Source organism: Nothoprocta perdicaria, unplaced genomic scaffold (genome assembly GCF_003342845.1).
Source record: "Nothoprocta perdicaria isolate Ctin4 unplaced genomic scaffold, notPer1 scaffold_11, whole genome shotgun sequence".
NCBI lineage: Eukaryota > Metazoa > Chordata > Aves > Tinamiformes > Tinamidae > Nothoprocta > Nothoprocta perdicaria.
In genome coordinates this window covers 7,624,888-7,637,746 of record NW_020454205.1, presented here as the reverse complement: position 1 = coordinate 7,637,746, position 12,859 = coordinate 7,624,888, and the positions used below count along the sequence as shown (strand labels likewise).

General features: G+C 43.1%; 1 protein-coding gene across 5 annotated transcripts in view; it reads left to right on the top strand.

Moving 5' to 3' along the window:
* The window catches only part of AGAP1 (ArfGAP with GTPase domain, ankyrin repeat and PH domain 1), a 304,357-nt gene that overhangs the window by 188,324 nt on the left and 103,174 nt on the right, over positions 1 to 12,859 (top strand). For all 5 annotated transcript variants that reach the window (XM_026047459.1, XM_026047450.1, XM_026047442.1 and 2 more), the window contains one exon: positions 8,915 to 9,083. In XM_026047459.1, the coding sequence (XP_025903244.1) occupies positions 8,915 to 9,083 (169 nt within the window). The remainder of the gene's footprint in view (positions 1 to 8,914; positions 9,084 to 12,859) is intronic.

Here is a 12,859-nt window from a genome sequence, read left to right as displayed (position 1 = left end):
GGAGCAGATGTGTGAAGGCAGTTGCGCTCCTACTGTAATGTGTGCAAAACTTTATAGGTAGCCAAGACACAAAGATTAAATTTGCTCTCGGGTGGTGTGTTTTGTTCTCTTAGTATGGCTAGGCTAGGTTGTTCTTTCTGCTGCTTTGTAATTTCTTTTTGGAAAATGGATGTTATTTTTCATATCCGTAATCTGTTTCCATTAAAGAGCATGGGAAAAAAAAGTACTTCTGCCAATCACTTAAAGTTAGTTTAAGCTTATGAGAAGGCTAAACTTTAATCCAGCAGCTTAGTTAATTTCAGTTATTGCAAACAAACGGGTCGTTTTGGCTGTACAAAATTTGGCAGTTGTATTTTTGTGAAGCATACAGTGGGCTGGCCTCTAGTGGTGGCAGGAATAAATGAGGTTAGAAGTTAGCTTCGTCTTCCCGGAATGTGACTGGGGCCGGGTTGCAGGACTTGGTTGAAAATTTGCATCAGAAGAACCTATTAAAATATTCAGTGGCTGGAAGTGAGCGCTGTGTTAGGTTCCACTTGGCCTATGGCCCAAAATGGATCAGTTGTCTCAACCATCAGGTGTGTCAGCTGCTCAGATACGAAGGCGCTTCTTTAGTGTGGTGAATTTCTCCGTATCGCACAAATCAGCACTGTTGTCCCCCTCTAAAAAAAAGGATAGGCTGCAAAATGAAAGCTTTTGAGATGAGGGTGGAAATCAAGTTAGCATCCGAGGTATCCCTGGAAGGGTCAAGGTGGTTTGGCAGGGTAGTGTGTTGAAATGACTTGCTGCATTGTGCCTGCTAAATAAGTAACTGTGAATGCCACCAGCTTGACGTTTCACACAATAGCTAAATGGATATTCCTCCTTTTTAAGAAAGTGGGGGAAGAGAATAACGGGTAAAGAAAAAAATATGTACATAAGCACCCTACTGTTTTCTGACTTGGTCATGTTCATTTTTTTTCCAAGAGCCTCAAACCTTCTCTTCCCTTGGGATGCCTAGGAGCTCCGCTGATAGAAAATGGTGGGGATAATGAGAGAGCACTTTGACCTGCAGGCTTCAAAGTTCACCCAAGCTCCCTATTCATCTTCTGCTTCTAGAGTTTAGCCATTGAGGGGAAGACTAAAATTTGAGCCAGTGAATTCAGCGGCGGCCTCCCCAAAGGGCCCCGTGGGAATTTGTCTAGGCATCTCCTGGCTTTTAATGGCAGCATGCCATATGTAAGGGCTCCTGAAATGTATTCACCAGGATACCTGCTGGGCACCGCTCTGCACAGCAGCTTTGTGTAAGCCGCAGCCCGAGCCCTCGCTGCCGACGTGCCGCCGCCGCCGGCCTCCCGGAGGCTGCCGTCGCGCTGCCGGGCCGGAGGTGACAGAGCCTTGGCTGGGCATGACCACATCCCACCATCGTCACTGCCCCTTGGTGACAGAGAGATATAAACCCTGACATTCAGCTTTTCCTTTCGTACTTAATTTGTTCTAGACATGTGCTTAAGTGAATGCGCAGCACTATGGCAGCCTATGAGGGGAGAATAGCACGTGAGAAGGAAGATACGATGACCATCCCATAAAGGCCATTTATAACGTGTGGCACATACTTACTGTGTCCCTAACCTGCAGGGATTATTTTAACTTGCTGGTGTCTGTGAGGTAATGGGGATACTTAAATCCTGGTCCTGTCCTCATTGATCAAGCCCTGATGACCTGCACCAAGGCGTGGAGGGTTGTTGCAATGGCTGAGGGAGGAAATCTACTTGGGAATCCCATGGATGCAGTCACTCTGCTCAATCTGTTTATGACGGTAGCCACAACTCAAAAAAGTTGTTTTCAAAGTAGTGTGGCCACGAGCTGTCTCTGATGCTAGCCTAAACTTAGCACAGAGGCTTCAATGAGGTGTTTTAAAGGTAGACCTCCTCCAAGGTGATAGAAAGCAGCCGCAATAGCTGGGCCTACAACATCCTTGAGAGCCTTGGAGGTGTAGGCTGGGGTTTCGTTCAAGTCTTTTATTTGTTCTTTCCTGTAGGAAATGGCTGGAATTCACATGACAAATGTAAGGCATATTAATATTGGGCAATATTGCAGCTCCTTGCACTTTTCCCAGCAGGCCTCATAATATTTAGTGCTTAAAGCTGCAGTTGGAATCGCTTCTCTTATTTTCATGAGAAGTCCTGAGTATTAAAAACAGCTTGCAAATATAGGGTTGTTTAATAGTCCCAAAATGAGGCATTTGTGTTGCCTTATATGACATACCCCCTTTTCTAAAATGCCATAGTTTATGCCCATTTTTTCTGCTTTCTTCTGTGAGTTGTGATTGCGCCCCTTAAAAGACTTGTGATGGGAGCAAATAGTACAGAACAAAAATGAGGCTTTAGTTTAAGTGGTGAGGAGGATAAACATGTTTCAAGCAATTAATGCCTAGGTTTGTATTATAGTTTCTATATCCATTAAATTGCCCAAGACACTGGTTAGATAGAAAAGCAAAAAGATGTGAGAAGTTGCAACATCTCTGTGTAATGAATGCCTGTTACAGGGGATGAGTTGATGATAACATATATTTCCATTCACCTCCACAGGGGCCCTTTTGGAGAAGCCCTTTTTTCAAAGCAGCATTCAGAGCAACATTCTTCCTTTTTAACATTATTGATCTATGTTTCCCAGTGCTTTCACTTATTAATTCTAGCAGTCACCACTGAATTTACATGGCTGCTTATAGTAACTACAGGTAGTGAAGCTTTGGGGAAAAAGTGAGGGATTGTAGCCACCCTTCTGTAACGCTATTTTTTTTTTTTTTGCTTGTAAAAGATGCTGAGTACAAAACTTGTTAGCAACTGCGTTTTAAAAGTAAAAGGCTGAGGAGAGGTGTGTCTGTCAATTCAGAGAGTGTTGTGTCCCTAGCTCCTAGAGGAGGTTGCTCATTCAGCTTACAGCGTGTTGGGAAAATACTGCACCCGACTCAAATGGCAGGGGAGCAAAGAGATGTCTGGGAGAAAAACTTAAGTACTGGGGCAGGAGAGAGCAAGCCAAAACGTGTTTGCAGTCCTTAAGTAAGACACATAATTTGGGTAACTCTTTCACTTTAAACCCAGTGGTTTTGTGCCCCTTCAAATTGATAAGAACCTCACTCGAAAGGACCATTGCAACTGTTCCAAGGAGTGAAAAATCAGCCTGTAGATTGTTTCGTATCTTGTAAAATGGTCAGTAAACTATGCCCCTGAAATACGTAACTACGGGCCCTGGTGAAGGAAAGGGAGGCTGATAATTCGTGCTAACTTGCAATCACTTCCAGGAGTTGTTGTAGCTCTCCGCTGGTCCCTTAATGCGCAAGCAAAGAGAAAGGGAAGCATTTTTAGTTGCAAATTATTCATTTCAGAGGGCATGACAAGATTTATCACATGTCATTAATGTAGGATATAATAGCAAACACAATGCTGTTAGTGGCAGAGCGGTGCAAATCTGTGTGAAGCCAGGAGAGGCAAAGATACATTTCATTGTGGTTCCAACATATTTCTGGTACTTGAGTGAGCTGCAATTTAAATAGTAAAAGTCAAGCTATTAATTAAACACAGGGGTTTATAAAATTAGAGCTTCCTGTCCAGCCGAGCTAACTGCTCTGGGTATAAACACTTCATAAATTACTCTGGATGGTAAAAGTGATTTGTCTTTTACAACAGTTCTTGTTCCATAGTCTGAAAGAGAAGTGCCAACAGAAAATATTTTCAAAATATTGTGAAAATGAGCACTCCATTGACGAGGCGTTGCCCCAGCTTCCTCACTGCCCTGGGAGCACAAAATGAACTGATTAATGTAGTAGGCTAGATACTGTGAATCCTTTTTATTGCTCAAATTTAGTGCTCTTGACTTCCAGTTTGAATAAGCCGATTGAAGATGACCACCTTGGTGTCAGGACTGAGTTTTTTAGGGTGCTTGGTGTCTTCCAGCATGCGCTTGCATCCATATGTTTGTCCTGGAAAACACCACTTCGTTGCTGCTCTTAATCTTAACTATATCCCATGATGCTGGTGGATATTAGGTCAGGTTTGTACGTGAGGAGGGAGGACGGCTCTTCGGGTAGGCGCCTCTGAGGAGCGTGTTCCAGCATGGCTTGGACTCGGCGGAGACTCTCCTTTCTCCATAGGTGTGCCTGTGGGCCCGAACGGAAACCAATCAAGGAGCGATTTATGTTCATTAAGCGCTTGTCAAAACTGAAAAATTTTCTAATCAACAGCAATCTAGCGGCGGCCCCTCAATGGCTGGGAGTGTCGCCGGCGCGGTAGCGGCTATTTGCCTGTTACAACTCTAGGCTAGAAATCCGCTGATGATTACATTAGGCTAAGCTGCGAAGTAAATGAACCATGTCTTATTTAGGTGCAACTAGCTTCAGTGTAGTCCTGCCCCGCAGGGCGCTTTATAGCGTTTTATGGCTTTAAAATTAGTGTAGCTTCCCATTTGCTGCAGGGTGCTGCATGTTATGCCTTTGAACTCAATAAGCAAAGGCAAGGGGGCCTTTTGTTTTGTGGTTTTTTTCCTTTCTTTTTTTTCCCCCCTTTTCTTCTTCTTGCAGTTTAGCAATTTTGTTTTGCATCTTTTCCAGACGGCGTTTTGCAATAAAAGCGTCTGACTGTGGCGTGCACGCACACACAAAAAGTGAAGGGCTCTGGACCAGCCACCAGTCTGCATGGGTATTGGGGTGGGGTTTTCTTCCTTTGTCTTGGCTTGGTTTTGGGGGAAGGAGATTGAGGCTGGTTTGTACAAAAGTGGCCAAACGATAGGCTGTGAGGGTTGCCCTGGCAGCTCCCAGGCTGGGGATCCTGTTTGGCATTTCCAAATGCTGTCCTTCTGGCTGCCATAAACTCCTTTCCAAGATCATGTTTTATGGGACCTCTGGTCAGGAAAGGCTGTCTGTATCGTGTGAGGTTGAAGATGATGTCTCCCCCCAGAAACATGGGGTGGGGAAGAATTTCTGCCCATCTCTCTCTTGGGCCTGGATCAGTTCCTGGTGTTGGAAAAGCAAGCTGCTTCTGAGCCATGCTAATGGATCAAAGTGAGAAAAGATGTAGTATTCTTATTTATACTGAAAATGGGCTTTTTATGATTAAATAGAAAGGCGGTGTTCTCAGGCAACATCTTTGTTGTTTTGCCTGCTCTGGGTAGGAAAGGGAAGTTTGTAGGCCAGGTACACAGTAGAGAAGCATGAGTGGCCGCATCCTTGTGTAGCTCTATAAGATGAAGCAAAAAAAAAAAAAGTTTTTTTAATGAAATATTAGTTGTTGGCAATGTGGAATGTGGCAGTCCTCAAAGACAGAGATTTGGTGTGAAGCTGGAGTGCAACTCACCCAACCCCATGGTGCAGAAGATAGAGCTCAAAGGGAGGAGGTTTCTGTGCATATCACAGTCCAACCCAGCCAAAGGAGAGCCCAGCTCTTGTCTCCCATCTTCTGCCTTCTTGGCCAAGACAAATAGGTTGCAGCAATCCCAGGATAGAAGAACAACCTCAAGCAGAAAGAGTCTGAGTTGGGCTGCTGGGCCACAAAGCAGAGCTGACCTTCTCCTGCCAAACTGACCTACCAGAACATCTCTTGTATTCTCTTTTATTAGGGCTACTGCTAGAAAGTCTCCAACATTAATGTTTTTAATAACCAAAATGTTATCCACCTAACATGAGTGTGATGTATTTAAACTTACTTAAGGAACGCTTGGGGAGGAAACACCCTCAGGATCTTTCCCACATGCTCTTTGCTACTTTATTGAAATAAGGCCTGGATGATCTGCATCCCAGCTCACAAGAGGCAGCACTTCTCCTTCCACCCCTCAGTTTGATCATAGAATCATAGAATCCTCAAGTTTGCAAGGTCCCTTTGGTCCTAATCCACCCCCCTTTGGTAGATCTGTTTAGAAACAAAACCATATCTTTTTGCTCAATTTGTGTGTCTGAAAAACTTCTGTTCAGTTAATTGGTTCATTTAATTGCAGTTGTTATAAATGAAGAGCTGTATTAAGACCAGAACTAAAATAATTTTGCTTTACATTAGTCTCTGTCTTGGCGCATTGTGTCTTTTTACCCAGGGCAATTTGTTTTGCACTGCGCTGTCAAAAACCGCTTTGTGTCATCTTCAGTCAATGTAGCTTGTATGACTTTTTGCTGATATTTTAGCAGTTTGTTTAGTCCCGTGGATAATGGTCAATGGCCTTGAGTAGTCAAATTAACACTGCAGCAGCACTATATTTGAGCAAACCGCCAAGGGTAAGCTGGGGATGAAAAGCCACAAGAATCAATGCAGTGAGTGTGTTTTTTCGGGATTATTGATTGATTGATGCATCCTGGGCTTAACTCGAAGAAGCTGCATTGCCCCCAGGCTGACTAAGATGAAGTTGCCAGTCACTGATAACTGTAGGCCATTACCTGCGTAGTATCTCAGCAGCTCGGAGATGAGCTGGAGATCTTTTATGGTCCTCAGAGAAAGAAATTGCCTATGCTCTATGCTCTCCAGCCTACTGTGCTGGAGAGAGACGCTCCCCATGGCCATGAGAATGGGAGATGCTCTCGCTTGGGTTGGGTGCCATCCTTTATTCCCAGAGGGATCTCTGGGGGACACAGAGGCACTGCAGGAAGCGACAGCCGGGCTAAGCAGCGCTGCCCTCGGCAGGCCCGGAGCCGAGGGTCTCTCTGCCACAACTCTCAATTGCTAGCAGGTTTCTCTCATTGCACCTCATTTGCATCTGGGACATCAATTAGCATGTTTGTTGAGGCTAATTGAATGAAACTCAATCATAGCTCTTAATTGCTTGACTATGTGAAAAGAAATCACATTAATGCAGCTAATTAAGTGTATGGCAATAGATGCAACATAATTAGGAGCGAAATGTGAAAAACAAGCGACGGGGAAGGTGTGAGAGCAGGGGCACGGGGGACGCGGGCACGCGGTTATCCTGTTAGCGCCACGTTTGGGGAGGCTTCCCCTTGCTTTGCTGCTCGCTTTTTTTTCATTATTTTTTTCCAGCATCACCAAATGATGAACGTGGACAACTTGAGGAAAAAAATGCAAATGGGTTTGCAATTACTACTTTTTCAAGCTGTTGAGGGGCAGAAGATGGCACTTCTGGGGTGGCCCGCTGTTGAGTGGGCTCTAGGGACTTGTTAAGTGCTGTTTAAAAGTACTTGGCTTTGAATTACCCTCATGCCTTGTTAAAGGGTTTTTTCCCCTTTTTTCTCGGATCAGCATTTTCTACAACTAACATCTAGGGGAGTTATCTCTGTAACATTTGCATATCAAAATCAGCCTTGCTGTCTCTTCTTTAACACAGCATATTCCAGATGACAGCGAGACCCTCATCTGTTCTAATCTGATCAAACCATCCGTGGCACTTCTGAGGCCACCACATTATCCCGTAGCTTCAACTTCCCTGCCCCGAGAGCGGCTCCGGAGGCGCCGGGGGCGGACGGGCCGCTCCGCGTGCCCCCCTCGTCTTCCTCGGGGGAACGCGCAGATTATCGCCATGCATCTTGCACACCATCAAAGAGCCCTTGTTATTTACACGTGCTCTAGCCCCATAAATATTTAAGCTGACGTTAATACCTACGTGGCATCTGTTCTCTTTGGGCACCCTCCTATAATAATCGCAGGGGCCACGGGGTATTTGTTTCCTGTTGGCCAACATTGACTGACTCTTGAATTGTTTATAGCTCACCTAAGCCTGTCCTACACTCAATTAAAAGTGCTTTAATAATGCTCTGTCACATCTCCCAAGCTGGCGGGGTAGCAGGGAAATTGCATCCTCCCTTCATCTGAAGAATTTGGAAGAAACCCTTCATTATCAAGTTTCAATGCGGCACGCTGGCTGTTGTATGTTAAATAAAACGTGCCTATTAAAAAGAGTACATGCTGAGGTTTAGTCACTATCTGATTAAGCCTCATTTTCGAGCCCATAAGCAATAAATGCTCAATTATGTTCTGGTTATTGTATTTTAATTTGTGAAGAACTGACACTGAACAGGAAAGTTATGCCAACTTGGTAATTTATAGGAGAAACAGTTTTGTGCATCTCTTTCTAGCAGCGTGTTCTTGTTAATGGATTGCCTTTGTTTCTTTGGGCAGCAATGCTCTACTTCCCCAGCCAGTGAAGCAGCCAGACTCCCTTTTTTTACTGTAAATAATTCCCAAACAGCTGGGAGAAGATGGTGTGATTGTGCACGAGTTTTTTCTTCTCTTGCCTTTTTAATTAATGGCAAATTAATGATGATTTTGATACAGGAGTAGATTTTTAGGCTGTTCTGAGGGGAATATGTAACTCATTGTAAAAATAGTCAAAAATGAAAGGATTTTTATGGGGGAACTGATTGCTGCCTGCGTTGTGGCAGTAGTGATTTAGATGTGGAATATGCTTCGAGTCCACTTCATGCATTTCCTTGTAAAATTGATGCTCTGGTGCTGTATAGGCCTCAGAGCTGCATGTTTATAACTGACCTAGTTAATGCTGGGAGTCTTTTAGCTAATGCCTTCTAGTCTGGCTGAGTATTGTAGTGCCCTGCACACTTGGGCAGCTATAAGAAATCTCGTTGTCAGCGAGTCTTTGGCTGTGTGGCTGCTCGCAGCATCACACGGGTCTCTCTAATATCTGGATCTGTCTTGGAGGTAATTCCAGTTCCTCTGGCTTCTGGTCTAAACATACTCATGAGCCTATACTTAAGTTTTTAGTACAAATAGCTAATTCCTTCATGAGGCATGTCTACTCTGAAGTATATTTGTGGAGTATTTGTATGAAAAGTGTGGATGGGATTCCGTGCAGCGTGGAAGGAAGCGGGAAGCACAATCATCATGATGGCAGATGATATTGGACACAAGTCTCTAGAAGCCAGGCTTGCTCAGGTGTCCTACTTGCAGAACTGCTTGTTTGATGCAGTTTTTGGTTTTCCTCCTACCAGGACTATATGCAGAACGTTCACGGGAAAGAAATCGACTTGCTGAGAACCACTGTGAAAGTCCCCGGAAAGAGGCCACCCCGAGCTACGTCAGCTTGTGCGCCCATTTCTAGCCCCAAAACGAACGGTCTCTCCAAGGACATGAGCAGTTTACACATCTCCACGAATTCAGGTAAGCCACCACCATGTTGGGCAAAAGAAGGAAAGGCTGCATTGCCCAGTGTACCTATAATTCATGTGTAGCCTTAGGATGGGAGTGACCATTCGGAATACTTCATAAATCTAGTAACAATTGGTAGGTAAACATATAAACCCTCTCTGACTGCTGATCTATCCCCTATGAGAGATAGTTAATCTCTGCATATCTTTTAATATCCATCTTTTATTCCTGCATGCTTGCTGAAAATATGCAGCATAAATTCATGGAAGTTATGCTTATGAACAATTGTTGCTGACTTACTACAGCTCCGTGAGGTCCACTGCTTTGCAAAACAGGAGATGTAACGTTTGAAGAGTCTCTTTTTGGTTTGCTGTTGGGATCCACAGCACTTGGTGCTGTTTTCAGGGATGTGTAATTTTGAACTTTACAGCAGCCAGATACTTTTGTAGAAAGCTATTTTGGCTCATTTATGGAGGTAGTTTATTGCTCTTTGTGAGCTCTAAGCATTGAGTTTATTGTTCATTGAAGTACTTGTCCATTCAGCTAAATGGATTTTAAAAATTGCAAGAAAAACGTTTAAGACAATTTATCTTGTAAAACACAAGCTTATATAAAACTCATTGTATAGTGTTGGTATGTTAGTTTAATGAGTGTTTTTGGGATGATACCCATAAATCACTGGGTGCCTTTTCCAGTTATGATTCATGTAGACACCTCCAGCACACGCTGATAAAACCATCCAAATATAGTGTTGTCCTTGTGCAGTAGGCAGCATGCAGTTAGGACCAGTATAAAGCTGTATAAGCAGCCATAAGAAGTAACTCAGTTTACTTATTTTATTCAACTGTCATCCCTTTAATAGTAGCAGTTATCATATGCTTCAAGCCAAGATGCAATTCCTCATGTTTTCCCAGTGTGTGTTGTGCCATTGTTAAAGGAAGTATTTTCCTTCCAACTTCAAATGCTGTTGATTGAGACAAACATTTTCCCAAATTAAAAAGAAAAAAAAAAAAGCCTTGGGGCTTTACAGTGATGCCTTTGAGAAGATGTCCCTGCAGATCCTGCATGCCACACAAGGGCTGTTTATTAGTTTCGCTGGGGACCTGAACTGTCTGAAGCTGTGATTTCATCAGAGTCTTTTTACAAGTTGTAACCTACCCCTTGAGAGTCACAGAGCTGGCATTGTCACTGGAAGAGCTCATAGGAGACAATTATTCATGGTTGGGTTGTTTTTTCCATTTTGCCATTTAATTTAGATGATTGGGTTGGAGGCGAGGGGGGGGAATATTTTTGTTTTCCCCAAATCCCATAATTTAGATAAGCGATGAATTGAGTCAATAGATCAGAAGAAAGACATTCAAATAAGAGATATCCGGTTAAAACAATTGGACACTGTGAAACGGGCACAAATTATTTGCATGCTTCAGACAAGTGAATTTTGGAAAGACGCGGTATTGTGAGGTGCACACAAACACGGTGCTTGTAGCATACAATTTCTGGGGTTTGCTATATGCAAGTATAGGACTTCATATATAGTATAGGACTTCTCTGTTGGTGGTGTCTCATTGCCACCACTCAATCTACTTGTGAGAGGTGTTTTTTTGTTGCTGTTTATTTTAAATAATTGATGCCCTCCTAATGTAAAGACTTCATCCAAACAAAGTTGAACCTGATTTTTTAAATCATTACTCCTTTGAAGAGTACTTCAATTTCCTCTCTCATAAGGCTGGGAGACTACAGTGGTCTTTCTGCAATTTTAACTCAGAGAAGTGCCTTGATCTGTTTGTCTTTACATAGCTTTCTTCCCAGAGATGAAGCAAGCATTGATCTCTTAATTATGTTACCCTTGCCACTGATTGGAAGCATAACTGTTAAAAAGCATTGCTAAACTTGGAGTGGGGAGCAAGTGAAAACAGGCCAGATGAAAGAGTGTTAACCTCTACGTGGCAGCAGCCAAGCCTGTACCATGGCCCTACATCGTTACCTGCTGTCTCGTATCGAGTTTGGGTGTCGGCCGATCTGGCAGCGAGATGGTTAAGGTTTTAGTGTGAGATAAAGGTCAGGTAAGATGCACACCTGTCTGAGATTATATTTCACATAATATTTTTCCTGTATTGGCCCTTGCTTTTGAAATTCAGATCAGTGCATGTAATACATCTTCAGGTGTGATAGCTGTTTTGCAGGGTTTTTCCTTCTCTAGCTGGATTTGCGGCATCACTCTAAAACTTTACACTTCTTGAAGCTTCCCTCATTCAGTCTTTCTTAGGCTAAAAGCCACGTTTGGAGTCTCTGACAATTGCATTTCTGGACAGAATGATCATCATCAGACAGAATGGAGCTTTTCTAAGAAAGCCAAGCAAACTTTTCCAAGCTGTACTGAAATCAGCCAACATCGAGTGTATGGGCAGTGCTCTACATGCAGAGCTCTTCCCTGCTCAGCTCTGTGGTATCAGGGGTCTTCTGCTGCCTGTGCAGCTGCCAGGTGACTGCAGATGTCTGCAGGTTATCCCCTGCTACGTCCACATCGCTGTCTAGGAGCTTTCTCTACCGCAATGTTGGCAAAATGGTGTCTTCATCTTGAGTGACACTTGAAAATTGATGACAGGACTGAAGTTGTCTGGTGCTGCCTTTTTTTGTTTTGCAGGGAGGTTTCCCAGATCTGCTGTGTGGAGGAGGTGTGGACTGAGCACAGGGGGGATCAGTGCTTGCCTTCTTAATTCTTTAATTCTTAGGTGTGCAAAGATACCAGGTCTTCCTAGGATCATGCTCTTCTTTTTATTCCTCTTATGTAGTGCCATTATAGACTTGGTATCTGCGGTAGAGTAGTATTCTCTATGATTAAAAGTAGGACAATTCTTCATTTAATTGTTTGATGTGGTCAGGAAGCGCCTAATTTTCCTTCAGCTGTTATGTAATTTGTACACATAAAAGCTATGATTGGGAAAGAAGACCAATAGTCAATTAAGAAAGGTCGCATTTAAGATTGCCCCTGAAAACTGAATGTATCATCTTTGCTTAGATAGTATGATAGCTCAGGCCAACTCCGATTGCTTCAAGAGCTTGAGGATTTTGGAGCTTGTTTACAAGCTTTTCTCGGATGAAATTACCTATTTTCTGCTCACCACGTCCCTAGGTATGGCTGCACTTGTCTTCAAATGTCAAAAAAAAGTCAATGCATCGTTTTGCTGTTGAAACAGCCAAATGGAATTATAAATTCCAAAGAATCAGTGGTTTATAAAATGCTGTAAAGATGCCCCTTAAATAATCGTTTCAGTGCCAGCTTTGAAAATAACAGTAATTTAGTACAACATCTAATGGTTAAAATGTAATCCCCAATTGTGTATTTATAGACAGTCTGGTTGAAAGACCGTATAACTGATGTGTTTTAAGCGCAGGACTGCTGGGTAGATAACTGCTGCTTTGTCTCTTAGTTGAGTTTTGAAAATTAAAAAGCCCCCTTGATCCTGGGCAAGTCATCATCCCTGTTGATTTTTAAATAGTCAGTATTGAGGCAGGTGGGATGTATTTGATTTTATTGAAAAATAAACTACAAGTGTGGTCTGTTAACCACCACACTGTTGGATCTTGGACCTGGCTGCCGTTATGTAATTTTACAGTAAAATAGAAGAAGGAATAGACTGATAATGGAGATGTAACAAACTTGGGAGCTACATACTCAGTTTTCCAGTGATGTGGTTCGTAATGGCCAAGCAGTAGATGGAAGTCTTATCCACTGGGTCTATTTAACATAGATGTCACATACAGAAGGAAAAGTTTAAACTTTCCTA